This window comes from Mobula birostris, chromosome 6 (genome assembly GCF_030028105.1).
Source record: "Mobula birostris isolate sMobBir1 chromosome 6, sMobBir1.hap1, whole genome shotgun sequence".
NCBI classification, from domain to species: Eukaryota; Metazoa; Chordata; class Chondrichthyes; order Myliobatiformes; family Myliobatidae; genus Mobula; species Mobula birostris.
The window spans coordinates 188,311,190-188,326,441 of NC_092375.1; the positions used below are offsets into that span (position 1 = coordinate 188,311,190).

Genomic DNA, 15,252 nt, shown 5'->3' on the forward strand with positions numbered 1-15,252 from the left:
AAAAGTCTGTTGCCTACAATCACTACTAATCCTTAATTTTTTTTTTGAAAACACAAAGCACTAAACGGGCTGGGTAGATACCTTCACCAATGTTTTGCATTGTACAAGGCTGGATTCATTTCTCAAACAATAGGGTTTCCCTTCCTCCACATTGATGCTGCCCTCACCTGCATCCCCTCCATTTCCCAGACATCCACGTTCACCCATCTTCCCACCACCTTAGCAGTGACAGAGTTCCTTGTCCTGACCAACCACCTCATGAGCCTCCATATCCAATGCATCATTTGGCACAGCTTCCACCATCTCCAAAGGCATCCTACCACCAAACACGTCTTTACCTCCACTCCTCCCAACCCCCTCTCCACTTTGCTCCCTGCATGATTCCCTTGTCCACTTGTCTCTTCCCAGTAATTTCTCTCCCGGCACATATCCCTGCAAGCAGCTTGCCACACCTCCTCCCTCACCTCCATTTGGGGCCCAAGCAGTCCTTCCAGGTGAGGCAATACTTCACCTGCAAATCTGTTGTGGTCATCTATTGTATTTGGTGCCTAACGTGGCCTCCTTTATATTGGCGAGACCAGTCATAAACTGGGGGACTGTTTCATTGAGTCCACATTCGCTTCATCTGCCAAAACTGGAACCTCCTGGTGCCCCAACAAGTCAAGTCAGATTCCCACTCCCATTCCAACACATCAGTCCACGGCCTCCTCTTGTCAAGATGAGGCCACCCCAGGGTGAAGGAGCAACACCTTGTATTCCATCAACCTGATGGCATGAATATTGATTTTTCCTTCCAGGAAATAAAATTCCCTCCCCCTCCCCTTTTCTTCTAGTCCCCACTCTGGCCTTTTACCTCTCTTCACCTACCTATCACCTCCCCCTGGGTCCCCCCTCCTCCTCTTTCTCCTGTGGTCCACTCTCCTCTATCAGATTCCTTTATCTCCAGCCCTCGACTTTTCCCACCCACCTGGCTATCACCTTCTAGCTGTCGTTCTTCCCCCTCCCCACACCTTTTTATTTTGGCGTCTTCCTTCTTCCTCTCCAGTCGCGAAGGAGGGTCTCAGTCTGAAACGTCAACTATCTGTTTATTTCCACAGATGCTGTCTGACCTGCTGAGTTCCTCCAGCATTTTGCGTGTGCTGCTCTGGATTTAATGTAATTCATGTTCTGCCCTTGGTTGCAAGAAACTGCGGAGAGTTTATTTAGAGATGCAGTGCGGCGGAAGCTCTTCTAGCCACCCGCCCAACAATGCCATTTCACTCCAACCCAATCACAGGACAATTCGCAATGACCAATCAACCTACCCGGTACATGTTTGGTCTGTGGGAGGGAAAAGGAGGTCCCGGAGAAAACCCATGCCTTCCACAGGGAGGTGCTGACAGAGGACGCAGAAAATGAGCTCCGAACTCTGACATCCCAAGATGCAATAGCATCGTGCTAAGTGCTACATGGCCATGGTATCCAATAATGGATACAGCACAACACGGAAACCAGACTCCCCTCCTGTCTACACTTGTTATTGTCTAAGTAAAGGCATCCATTAGTCTTGCGAGACCATGGATCTGCGCCTGGAAAGTCTTCGCTCTCCAGGGCGCAGGCCTGGGCAAGGTTGTATGGAAGACTGGCAGTTGCCCATGCTGCAAGTTTCCCCAAGCGAAGGGCATTAGGACGCATACAGCTTGGCACCAGTGTCGTCGCAGAGCAATGTGTGATTAAGTGCCTTGCTCAAGGAAACAACATGTTACCTCGGCTGGGGCTCGAACTCTCGACCTTCAGGTCGCTAGTCCAATGCCTTAACCACTTGGCCACATGCCCATGCTGTCTCAGTAAAACAGCCAGCATAATAATGAACATACCAATCCCAGACACTCTCTCTTCCCCCATCCCATCATGCAAAAGATACAAAAGCCCAAAAGTATAACACCATAGGACTTAGAAACAGAATTAGACCATTTGGCCCATCCAGTTTGCTCCATCATTCCATCATGGAGATTTATCATCTCACTCAATCCCACTCTTCTGTCTTCTCCCCATTACCTCTGGTGCCTTACTAATCTAGAGCCTATCAACCTCTGCTTTAAATATACCCAATGATCTGGCTTCCACAGCCGTCTGAGGCAATCAATTCCACAGGTTCACCACCCTCTGGCTAAAGAAATTCTTCCTCATCCTCCTAAAGGGACGTTCTTCTATTCCAAGGCTGTACCAAAAGGCTCAAGGACAGCTTCTATTCCACCGTTTAAGACTACAGGACGATTACCTCGTACAATAAGACAGACCCTCGACCTCATTGTGATCTTATAAATCTACCTCATTATGATCTTGCATCTGGCAACACTGCACTTTCTGTGAGACTACAACATTTTATTCTGCACATTTTTATTGGCTTACTTTGTACTATCCCAATGCACCGCTGTAATGAATTCATCTGTGTGAACACAATGCAAGACAAATTTTTTTTGCAGTACTTCCGCACATATGACGATAATAAACCAATTTACCAATTAATTCAGACTTGAAAACTAAAATAAACCCAGCTACAAAAACCTGGTACAAATTAGCTAGTTGTTGTTTTTATTTAGAACTCTCATGAATGTTCCCAACTTCCAGGCACTACACCAACTAAAATCATCTAAGTACTTAATAAAGAACATAAAAATAAAATACCAATTATGATTAAAAACACTACATTTTGCACAAGTAACATTAAAATGGGGCAATTGTTAATTGTGTTGCAGTGTTCTCTAAAACAACATTCAAGTGAACTTCCACTTTTGAGGACAGATTCTCCCATGTTGCTCCTTACAGAGTTCAGTAATGGACAATAGCAATGAAAGAGCAGAGTCGGTAATGTTGGATTTCAGTATTTACATGTGTAAGAGCTCCAATCTTACATGCACATTAGGAGAATAAATTTCAATTAGTAGTGCAATACTTCTTTACAAGTTTCAGACCAGTGTCTCAACCAATGATCTTTAGTTAGAGAAGAGTTCGTTGTGATTCTTCCTTGGTACATGCAGAATAAAATGGAATTTGGAAGACAAAATGATGTCCGTTTGGAATGTTGTGATCGACTGGAGACGTGCACCTCCCAAGGTGAGAGGAGATAAAGCAGATGTTTTCCTCCTTGCAGGTCTGTTGTCCCTGTTTTCCTAAATTATGTGTCTGTCCCAAAGATCATAAGTGATAAGGAGGAGCAGCTGGTATAACCGAGGAATGAGAAAGTACTGAGGTGACAATTATGCTATGTTTTAAAGGAATCTTACAGGGTATAAAAAGAGGGCAGGTCCTTTGAATAGAATGGAACTTTTTTTGTCATTGATCAAGACAGCAAGACTGCAGTGCTCTTCCATCCCGTACAAAACAGATATTTACCATGCATATGGTACTGCTTAATTTAAAAAAAGGGCAACAGAGCTTGCCCTTAATTTAAAAAAAGGGCAACAGGCTGGATCATGACTGGTGCTGGCGCTGATAACTGAAGAACAGAAAGTACAAGAGAAATGAAAAACAGGCTGCCTGCAAGATTGTCAGATCTGGGGCAACCTCCGACATTGCAGAGATTGGCTTGCTTAGTGAGTGATCAGTATTTTGATTTCTGTACTGCTACTCCTGTAGACACTTGTTTTTCTTTTGGTGTTCCATTTGTGCCAGTTCTAACAAAGTTTTTTTTGTAGTAACTTTGCTGATACATATGCAAGTATCCTGAGCTGAATAAGGAAAGAACACATCATAAATTTTAAAATAATTTTTCATTACAATCAAAACAATTCTGATGAAAGGCCATTGACATGAAAGATTATCTCTGTTTCTCCACACGCTGATACTGCCTGATTTGCCCAGTTCTGTTTTGGTCTCACAGTTCCAGCTTCTGCAATATTTTGCTAATGGAAAGTGTTACAAATTGGAAGAGCAAAAAGTCAGTGACCTTTTCTGGTTAAAATGGCACTACTGAAAGTGTGCAACAGCTTTCTGCTAGTCAAAAAGCTAAGTTTTGGTTTCTTGCTTTGTTTTCAGTTTCTTGCTTTGTGGCTAACTGGGAGCAAATAGATCTCAAGCCTGTATAACTTATACATTCTTTGATAATAAATATACTTTAAACATAATGTAGGGCAGTCATATTCATTTGAGTAGCAGAACTATTACCAGCAACTAATATCTGGAGGAAAAAATTACTATCTGAAAATTTTGAACTGAAGAGTTGAATTTGGGAGTTTACGAAGTGCCTTTAGAAAGAGATGCTGTTCCACGAAGCTTCCTTGGAATAGCAAAAGAGGTCAGAGGCCAGAGAGGAAACGGAGAATTAAAGAATCAAGCGCAGAATCTTGAAGGCAAACATCACTGTGGCAAAGTAAAAAGTACATGTTAGCCAATGAAGACAGAATGCATGAAATTAGTTTGTATTTGCTTGCGTTCAGAAGAATCCACAACCAGGAAACATAATTGCATAATTGTAATAGTGGATCATTGTGGGAAGTGAAATCAGGAAGAAATGCTTTAAAGAAAAAGTTGTGGAAAACTCATTTATAATACACTACTCATTTATAATATGTTGTTTAAGATATAATTTGAACATTTGAGATGCTTCAGAGCCAGCCAGCACCAAAGTTCAGCCCCGTGTCATCTGGAACTCTAACAATGAAGAACACTGCATTGATGCTATGGGAGACAAGTGGAAGAGCTGTCACTTAACAAGGGAGTTCACTCCTCTGCTGAACAAGAATCAAATAACTACACAAGGCCACACAAAAACAATCACCACCATAAGCAACACACACAAAATGCTGGAGGAATTCAGCAGGTCAGGCAGCACCTATGGAAATGAATAGAGAGTCAATATTTCAGGCTGAGGTACTTCTTCAGGACTGAGAAAGAAGGGGGAAGATGCCAGATTTAAAAGATGGAAGGAGGGAAAGGAAGATAACTCAAAGGTGATAGGTGAAGTCAAGTGGGTAGGAGAGATAAAGGGCTAGAGAGGAAGGAATCTAATAGGAGAGAAGAATGGACCATAGGAGAAAGGGGGGAGGAGGGGATCCCAGGGGGATTGATAGGTAGGGAGAAGAGGTACGAGACCAGAGTGGGGAATAGACAGGTTGGAGAATACCCAGCTGGAATACAAGGTGTTGCTCCTCCACCCAGAGGATAGCCTCATTTTGCCCTTGGACCGATATGTCAAAACAGGAATGGGAATCACAATTAAAATTAAAACGTGGGGTCACCGGGAAATTCTGCTTTTGGCAGATCAAGCGGAGGTACTTAATGAAGCGGTCACCATCATAATCTATATCAAACTGACTACTACCCACATTACTATACCTCTTAGTTTATACTGTTCTCCAATGGCGGCATTGACAGTAAATGTGTGAGAGTCTTCATCGCTTGGTGAGATGACAGCCCCTGCTAGCTGTAAAGTGCCTCTTGGCTTCTGACTTCTGGACTGCTCATTGACAAAATATTCCAGCAATCCAGCTTCATGATTTAAAACAAAGAACCTGGTGGAAGGGAAAATAAGGATTCAATGTAAGGAATTAATATAACAACTATTTTCTTGTTTGTGTTAGGACAACATATAGGATTGGAAAATGTAATGATTACCTGCTCCCAGGAACTAAGATCCTTAGGATGAATAATGTGTGTTTCTACATAGTCTACTGGTGCTCAGGAGGATTTCAAATATCAGAAAAAGCTATGTACAATTACTTCTTTTAGACTAACACAGCAAACCAATTTGTTATTTTATGGCTGAACTACTATAGTCATACCTTAATGTTTGAACCAAAAGACATGAACTTTGACAATGCTGAATTTACTCAGTACTACAATTATCAGTCTAGATTATGTAATTAAATCATAGAGAGAGCATAGAATTTACAACCAAGATTCAAGAGCAAACTGGCGTTCCAAGCTGCCGCCATTTTAAATTACAATCAACATTATCCAATGTTAAAAGTATAGGAATAAGTATTACTTTTAAAGATTAGATTTATCACATGTAAATCGAACCATTAAAACATAATGTGAGCTGCATTGTTTGTACCAACAACCAGAGTCTGAGGACGTGCTGGGGACAGCCTGCAAGTGCTGTCGTGCTACTGGCACCAACAAAGCATGCTCACAACTGCCTAACCTGCAAGTCTTTGGAAAAGTGTGAGGAAACGCACGCAGTCATGGGCAGAATATACAAACTTATTACAGACAGCGGCAAAATGGAACCCAGGTTGCTCGTTCTGTAAAGCATTACGCTAGTGTACTACCACTCACTGACACACCAGGTGGGCAGTTACTCGACACGTCCCTCTCTCTCTCTCTCCCCCTGTGAGACAGAAGGAAACAGAAATACCAGAGGAAACCCATGAAGCCCAAGGGAGAACGTGCAAACTCCACATAGACACGTCAAAATTAAATGTAGATCACTGGAGTAGTAACGCAGCAGCTCCGTTAACTACACAACTTTGCATTCCTACATTAAAAGCTGCATATTCTCATCTTCATCTTAAATTATTTATGAAGTAACAATGTACAGTTCCCATAAGGAAGTATTGTCATTGGAAGACCACAATTAATATGGATTGGAAACCTCACTTCTTCCTCGTCAACTAATGACATAGGCAAATTTCTGCACTGCATGCTTAGCCCTCTCCTCGATACCTACAACTACACGATGCTATTTACAAATTTGCTAATGGCACCACAGTTATTGGCTATATTTGATGAGAAGGTTTACAGGAGCAAGATGGGTTAGCTGCTTCTGTAATGTCCTAATAACAACCTTGCGCTCAACGTCAGCAAACCAAGGAACTGGTTGTGGACTTTACAAAAGGGAAAGTCAGGTGAATACATACTAGTTATCATTTCTTCAGGGTAGGCATCCCTGGAAGAACCAGTTTCCCTCCACCACTACTCTCCTCCGCCGAGCAGAACCTGTCCTCACTCTAAATAATTTCTTTCGCAAACACGAGGAATTCTGCAGATGCTGGAAATTCAAACAACACACATCAAAGTTGCTGGTGAACGCAGCAGGTCAGGTAGCGTCTCTAGGAAAAGGTACAGTCGACGTTGCAGGCCGAGACCCTTCGTCAGGACTAACTGAAGGAAGAGCTAGTAAGAGATTTGAAAGTGGGAGGGGGAGGGGGAGATCCAAAATGATAGAAGATGGGGGGGGGGGGGGGGGGAGATGGAGCCAAGAGCTGGACAGGTGATTGGCAAAAGGGATATGAGAGGATCATGGGACAGGAGGACCAGGGAGAAGGAAAAAGGGGGAGGGGGAGGAAACTCAGAGGATGGGCAAGGGGTATATTCAGAGGGACAGAGGGAGAAGAAGGAGAGTGAGAGAAAGAATGTGTGTATAAAAATAACGGATGCGGTACGAGGGGTAAGTGAGGCATTAGCGGAAGTTAGAGAAGTCAATGTTCATGCCATCAGGTTGGATGCTACCCAGATGGAATATAAGGTGTTGTTCCTCCAACCTGAGTGTGGCTTCATCTTTACAGTAGAGGAGGCCGTGGATAGACATGTCAGAATGGGAATGGGATGTGGAATTAAAATGTGTGGCCACTGGGAGATCCTGCTTTCTCTGGCGGACAGAGTGTAGGTGTTCAGCAAAACGATCTCCCAGTCTGCGTCGGGTCTCGCCAATATCTAGAAGGCCACATCAGGAGCACTGGACACAGTATATCACCCCAGCCGACTCACAGGTGAAGTGTCGCTTCACCTGGAAGGACTGTTTGGGGCCCTGAATGGTGGTAAGGGAGGAAGTGTAAGGGCATGTGTAGCACTTGTTCCGCTTACAAGGATAAGTGCCAGGAGGGAGATCAGTGGGGAGGGATGGGGGGTACGAATGGACAAAGGAGTCGCATAGGGAGCAGTCCCTGCAGAAAGCAGAGAGAGGCGGGGAGGGAAAGATGTGCTTAGTGGTGGGATCCCGTTGGAGGTGGCGGAAGTTACGGAGAATAATATGTTGGACTCGGAGGCTGGTGGGGTGGTAGGTGAGGACCAGGGGAACCCTATTCCTAGTGGGGTGGCGGGAGGATGAAGTGAGAGCAGATGTGCGTGAAATGGGGGAGATGCGTTTGAGAGCAGAGTTGATGGTGGAGGAAGGGAAGCCTCTTTCTTTAAAAAAGGAGGACATCTCCCTCGTCCTGGAATGAAAAGCCTCATCCTGAGAGCAGATGCGGCGGAGACGGAGGAATTGAGAGAAGGGGATGGCATTTTTGCAAGAGACAGGGTGAGAAGAGGAATAGTCCAGATAGCTGTGAGAGTCAGTAGGCTTATAGTAGACATCAGTAGATAAGCTGTCTCCAGAGATAGAGACAGAAAGATCTAGAAAGGGGAGGGAGGTGTCGGAAATGGACCAGGTAAACTTGAGGGCAGGGTGAAAGTTGGAGGCAAAGTTAATAAACTCAACGAGCTCAGCATGCGTGCAGGAAGCAGTGTCAATGCAGTCGTCGATATAGTGAAGGAAAAGTGGGGGACAGATACCAGAATAGGTTCGGAACATAGATTGTTCCACAAAGCGAACAAAAAGGCAGGCATAGCTCAGACCCATGCGGGTGCCCATAGCTACACCTTTAGTTTGGAGGAAGTGGGAGGAGCCAAAGGAGAAATTATTGAGAGTAAGGACTAATTCCGCTAGAGGGAGCAGAGTGGTGGTAGAGGGGAACTGATTAGGTCTGGAATCCAAAAAGAAGCAGAGAGCTTTGAGACCTTCCTGATGGGGGATGGAAGTATATAAGGACTGGACATCCTTGGTGAAAATAAAGGGGGGCCAGGGAACTTAAAATCATCGAAAAGTTTAAGAGCGTGAGAAGTGTCACGAACATAGGTAGGAAGGGATTGTACAAGGTGGGGTAAAACCGTGTCGAGGTATGCAGAAACGAGTTCGGTGGGGCAGGAGCAAGCTGAGACCATAGGTCTGCCAGGACAGGCAGGTTTCTGGATCTTGGGTAGGAGGTAGAAACGGGAAGTGCGAGGTGTGGGAACTATAAGGTTGGTAGCAGTGGATGGGAGATCCCCTGAGCGGATAAAGTCAGTGATGGTGTGGGAGACAATGGCCTGGTGCTCCTTAGTGGGGTCACGATTGAGGGGTAAATAAGAGGAGGTATCCGCGAGTTGTTGCTGTGCCTCGGCAAGGTAGAGGTCAATACGCCAGACTACAACAGCACCCCTCACTAATTTCTTTGTCTCCTCCCACTTCCTTCAAACAAAAAGGGTAGCCATGGGCACTCACATGGGTCCCAGCTATGCCTGGATGTTTGTCAGCTATGTGGAACAGTCTATGTTTCAAGCCTACACTGGTGACCATCCCGCACTCCTCCTACGCTACATTGACGACTGCATTGGTGCTGTTTCCTGCACCCATGCTGAACTCATTGATTTCATCCACTTTGCCTCCAACTTTCACCCTGCCCTCACATTCACCTGGTCCATTCCTGACACCTCCCTTCCCTTTCTCCATCTCACTGTCTCTATCTCCGGACTGAGCTTATCCACCAATGTCTGGTACAAACCCACAGCCTCTCACAGCTACCCGGACTATACCTTGTACTACCCTGCTACTTGTAAAAACGCCATCTCCTTCCCTCAATCCCTCCATCTCTGCCACATTTGCTCTCAGGATGAGGCTTTTCATTCTGGAACAAAGGTGATGTCCTCCTTTTTCAAAGAAAGAGGCTTCCCTTCCTCCACCATCAACGCTGCCCTCAAACACATCTTTTCATTTCACGCACATCTGCTCTTACCCCATCCTCCCACCACCCTAGCAGGTCTAGGGTTCCTCTTGTCCTCACCTACCACCCCACCAGCCTCCACATGCAGCACATAATTCTCCAAGACTTCCGCCACCTCCAAGCACATCTTTCCTTCCCCCTCCCCCGACCCCCCCACACTTTCTGCTTTCTGCAGGGATCGCTCCCTGCACCACTTCCTTATCCCTTCATCCCTTCCAGCACTTATCCTTGCAAGCGGAACAAGTGCTGCACCTGCCCCTACCCCTCCTCCCTCACTACCATTCAGAGTTTCCAGGTGAGGTGACACTTCACCTGTGAGCCTGTTGGGGTCATATACTGTGTTTGATGCTCTTGGTGTGACCGCCTGTATATTGATAAGACCAGTCATAGATTGGGAGACTGCTTCACCGAGCATCTATGCTCCGTCAGCCAGAAAAAGTGGGATCTCCCAGTGGCCACGCATTTCAATTCCACTTCCCTTTCCCATATGTTTATCCATGGCCTCCTCCACTGTCGTGATGAGGCCACACTTAAGTTGGAAAAACAACAACTTATACTCTGTTTGGGTAGCCTCCAACCTGATGTCATGAACATCCATTCCTCAAACTTCTGATAATGCCTCTCAACTCCCCTTCACCATTTCCCATCCCCTTTTCCCTCCCTCACCTCATCTCTTTTCCCACCCATCAGCTCCCTCGGGTGCTCCTCCCCTCGGTTTCTTTCTTCCATGGCCTTCTGTCTCTTTCACCAATCAGCTTCCCAGCTCTTTACCTCATCCCTCCCCCTTCAGATTTCATCTATCACCTTCTGTTTCTCTCTTCCTTCCCCCACCTTTTAAATCTACTCCTCAGCTTTTTATCTCTAATCCCACCGAAGGGTTTCAGCTCAACACGTCGACTGTACTTTTTTCCCCATAGGTGCTTCCGGACCTGCTGAGTTCCTCCAGCATTTTGTGTGTATTGCACTAGTTATCATTGAAGGGTTTGTTGTGAAAAAGTTGACCACTTCAGGCTCCTAGGTGTCAAAATCTCAGAGGATTATCTTGGGCCCAGCACATAGATGCAACCATGAAGACAAGGCACCAGCACCTCTACTTTCTTGGAATATAAAGAGATTTGGCATGTCAAAGAGGACCCTAAGAAACTTCTACAGATGTCCAACAGAAAGCATTCTGACGAGTTGTATCATGGTCTGGTAGTAGAATCGCCAATGTGCAGGAACACAAGAGCCTACAGTAAGTAGTGGACTCAGCGATTTCCACTTCAGGTTCCACTCAGCTCAGCATTAAATAATCTACAAGAAGCAACAACTCAAAGCGGCATCATCTACCATTAAGGACCCCCTACCCAAACATGCCCACTTTTCATTGCTGCCATTGTAGCCTGTAAAACTCACACATTAAGATTCAACAAAGCTCCTTTCCTACTGCCAAGGGGCAACACAGTAGCGTAATGGTTAGCACAACACATTATAGTGTGGGCAAACAGGGTTCAATTTCCACTGCTACTTCTAAGAGGTTTGTATGTTCTTCCTGTGACTATACGGTACTCCGGTTTCCTCCCACAGTCCAAACATGTACCAGTTGGTAGGTTAATTGGTCATTGTAAATCGGACTAGGGTTAAACCAGAAGATTGCGGGGCAGACGGCTCAAAGGGATGGAAGGGCCCATTCCAAGCTGTATCTCATTAAATAATATCAGAGTACCAACAGTCACACACAGCAGTTAGCACACATAGGTAGCTTAGTAGAAAAATATAATCTATATAATTTTTTTTGTGACTAAGTCCATAAGTGACATGGACTGAAGATTCAAGCTGCATAAGACGATGCATAGGTTAACTGGTCATTGTAAATTGTCCCATCAGTAGGTTAGGGTTGGATCAGGGGTTACTGAGTTATGCAGTTTGAAGGGTCAGAAGGGCATATTCTGTGCTGTATCTCAGAAAAACCTCTTGAACTGCCTAACATTACCTCCTTTTTCTCTCACTCACACTAGTGTACTTAAATTTGTTATTTTTTATTTATTGAGATGCAGTGCAGAACAGCCCCTTCAAGCCGTGCCACTCCCCCCCCCCCCCACACCTCCCGTGTCCGATTTCACCCCAGACAACTTACAATGACAAATTATCTACCATCAGTACGTCCTTGGTCTGTGGAGGAAACTACAGCACCTAAAGGAAACTTCTGTGGTCACAGAGAGAATGGACAGACAGTGGCGGGAATTGAACACAGGTTACTGGTACTGTAAAGTGTTGTGCTAACCACTATGTTATCGTGCCACATCCATTGTCATGCAGGTTGTGTATAATTTACATTAATTTAAGTTTATGCTAATTTAAGCTTGTAATGTACTGCGTTGCTACTTGAAAAGCTGATTCTCATTGCATGTATACTCTGCTATGTATGCCTATGACAATAAATTTGAACATCAATAACTTTCCTTATAATGAAGTTCAAGGACAGCTTCTATCCCTTTATCATACTGAATGGTCCCGTTGTCTGTGAAGAATGGACTCTTGACCTCAGTCCACATCACTATGGCCTTTTATCTTCTGCTTACACTGCACTCTTTCTTTATTACTTTATTCTGCATTTTTTTTTTTACCTTTTTACTATTATAATGAAATTTATTGTATGGATAATATGCAAAACAGTTTTTCACTGTAACTTGCTACATAGGAGGTGTATATTTTGGGTAAATGCAAGCAGACTTTTTCCACCAAGGTTCGGTGAGACTGGAACTAGAGGTCATGGCTTAAAGGTGAAATATTTAAGGGGAAGATGAGGTGGAGATGTGTCTCTACCAAAGGAGTGTAAAGCACTCTTTCCTTCTGCTAAACCCTCACCTCTCCAATCAGGGTCACATGATCATTGGAGCAGATGGAGCATATCACAAGTCCTGGTTATGCAACCACTGATGCCAGGCATACAATCTCTGAAGAGTATTAATAATGGCTGGGGTCACCTGTCTTAGAAAGACACTGCCCAGAGGAAGGTAATGGCAAATCACTTCTGTAGAATTTGCCAAGAACAATCATAGTCATAGAGCATGATCGCCCACGTCTTATAACACGGCACATGATGCTGATCATATAACACGGCACATGATGCTGATCATATAACACGGCACATGATGCTGATCATGAGGGGTATTTTCTTCACTTAGAGGATGAAGAGATTGTGGAATGAGCTGCCAGCAGAAGTGATGAATGCAGGTTCAATATATATCCAATGGACTCAATTTCAGGGACTCTCCATTGTTCTCAATTATAATAAATAACTAAGATATATAAATAATTGTATTTGTTTCTTTTTGTATTTGCAGTTGTCTTTTGTACATTGGTTGTTGGTCTTGTGTATGCATTTTTATTGACTCTATTGCACATCTTTGCATTTACACTGAATGCCCACAAAAAGATGAATTTCAGGGTGGTATATTGTGACGTATATAGACTTTGATAATAAATTTACTTTGAACTTTATGACAATAATAAACCAATTTACCCTTCAATTTTGACCTTGAGCTTTATAATGTAATTGCAGATTCTGACCACTAGTGGGATCTAAGAATTTTTTCCTGCATTATCCTACATATTGGACTCTGCTGGTGGCATAGTGGCATCAGTGCTGGACTTCGGGACGAAAGGTCCTGAGTTCGAATCCAGCCAGCTCCCCTGCACGCTTTCCATCTGTGCTGGGTTACGAGCTGGTGATCTCCTTGGAAACTCACCGGGCAGAAGGCAAAGGCAAACCACTGCTGTAACATGCCTCGTACGTGGTTCGCCACTACATCAGAGAGGCGTGGAGGGAAATCGTCCACTAACCGGAGAAACTCCGGATGCGATGTACCTTTCCTTTATCCTACATATTATCCACTTACACTCTGAACTGAGCAAAAGCATTCTTAGAGAGGTGCAGCTTCTGAAGCCCAGTAATTGCATTCATTCAGAAGGCATCCTCTACAAAGGTTGCTTCCATACCAGAACTGCAAGTTGAGTTAACTTGAAGACCACAGCAATGCAAGTTAACTGTGTGGAAGTTCAGTTTGATTGGAAAGCTGTTAACATAAATGACTTTCTCCTTTTCCCAGTTCTATTTTTATGGTCTACATATTAAACGTTACATAGCAGAACAAATACTAGCTGCCAAGTACCAAGGTTTCCTTCTACAGAACATCCTTAATTGTTTCTTGGGAAACAGCAATAATTAAAAACAAGCACCTAGTGAGCTGAAAAAAAAATCACCTGAGAGGCAAGCTTCAGGTTGTTCCTTGAGTATCTTGCTTCTTATAACATTTCTTTTGATTGACAAGGGCCACATGGTACACTAGTCCACAAGGCAAGATCACAAGGGATCGAAGGTGAGCTAGCCAACTGGTTACAGAATTGGCTTGATGGAAGGAGTCAGAGGGCGATGGAGAGATTCCCACCCCCACCACCCCAAATTGGAGGTCTGTAAGCAGTGGTCTGCTGCAGGGATTGGTGCTGGGTCCCGTTGTTTGTAATATATATACAACCTGAACCAACATTCTAACTGAATGCAATTAGTGGACTTTGGAAGCTGCATCTCGATTTTAACTTCATCAGTCCACAGGACTTGTTTCCAAAATGCATCAGGCTTACTTAGATGTTCCTTGAACCTTTTGAATAGAACTTTTTGGCCGCAATGAGCAAAGGTATGTTTGGAGAAAAAAGGGTGCAGAATTTCATGAAAAGAACACTTCTCCAACTGTTAAACACAGGGTGGATTGATCATGCTTTGGGCATGTATTGCAGCCAGTGACACGGGGAACAATTCACTGGTAGAGGGAAGAATGAATTCAATTAAATACCAGCAAATTCTGGAAGCAAACATCACACCGTCTGTAAAAAAGCTGAAGATGAAAAGAGGATGGCTTCTACAACAGGATAATGGTCCTAAACACACCTCAAAATCCACAATGGACAACCTCAAGAGGTGCAAGCTGGCCCTCACAGTCCCCTGACCTAAACATCATCAAGAATCTGTGGATACACCTCAAAAGGGCAGTGCGTACAAGATGGCCCAAGAATCTCACAGAACTAAAAGCTTTTTGCAAGGAAGAATGGACAAAAATTCTCCAAACAAGAATTGAAAGACTCTTTGCTGGCTATAGAAAATGTTTACAAGCTGTGATACTTGCCAAAGGGGGTGTAATTAAGTACTGACCATGCAGGGTGCCCAAACTTTTGCTTCATGCCCTTTTCCTTTTTTGTTATTTTGATATTGTAAAACCGTGGTCCCCAACCTCTGGGCCGTGGACCGTTACCGGGCCGCGAAGCATGCAGGGGTGCAGCAGTAGCCAGGACGCACCCAGCACATCTTTAAGAAAAAAGCCGAAATAAACAAGCTAATTAATTAGGTGCCGCCCACAACATAAATGTCAGCCCAGATCAGAGGCGACGCAATCGGCAATCACCTCTGATCTGGGCCGACATTTACGTGCCAGGCAGCACCTAATTAATTAGCTTGTTTATTTCGGCTTTTTTCTTAAAGATGCGCTGGGTG

At 44.3% G+C, this 15,252-nt stretch overlaps 1 protein-coding gene across 2 annotated transcripts in view; it reads right to left on the bottom strand.

Moving 5' to 3' along the window:
- osbpl11 (oxysterol binding protein-like 11) overlaps nucleotides 1-15,252 on the bottom strand; it is a 140,684-nt gene that overhangs the window by 76,976 nt on the left and 48,456 nt on the right. For both annotated transcript variants that reach the window (XM_072262093.1, XM_072262094.1), the window contains exon 3: nucleotides 5,317-5,492. In XM_072262093.1, coding sequence (XP_072118194.1) covers nucleotides 5,317-5,492 — 176 coding nt within the window. The remainder of the gene's footprint in view (nucleotides 1-5,316; nucleotides 5,493-15,252) is intronic.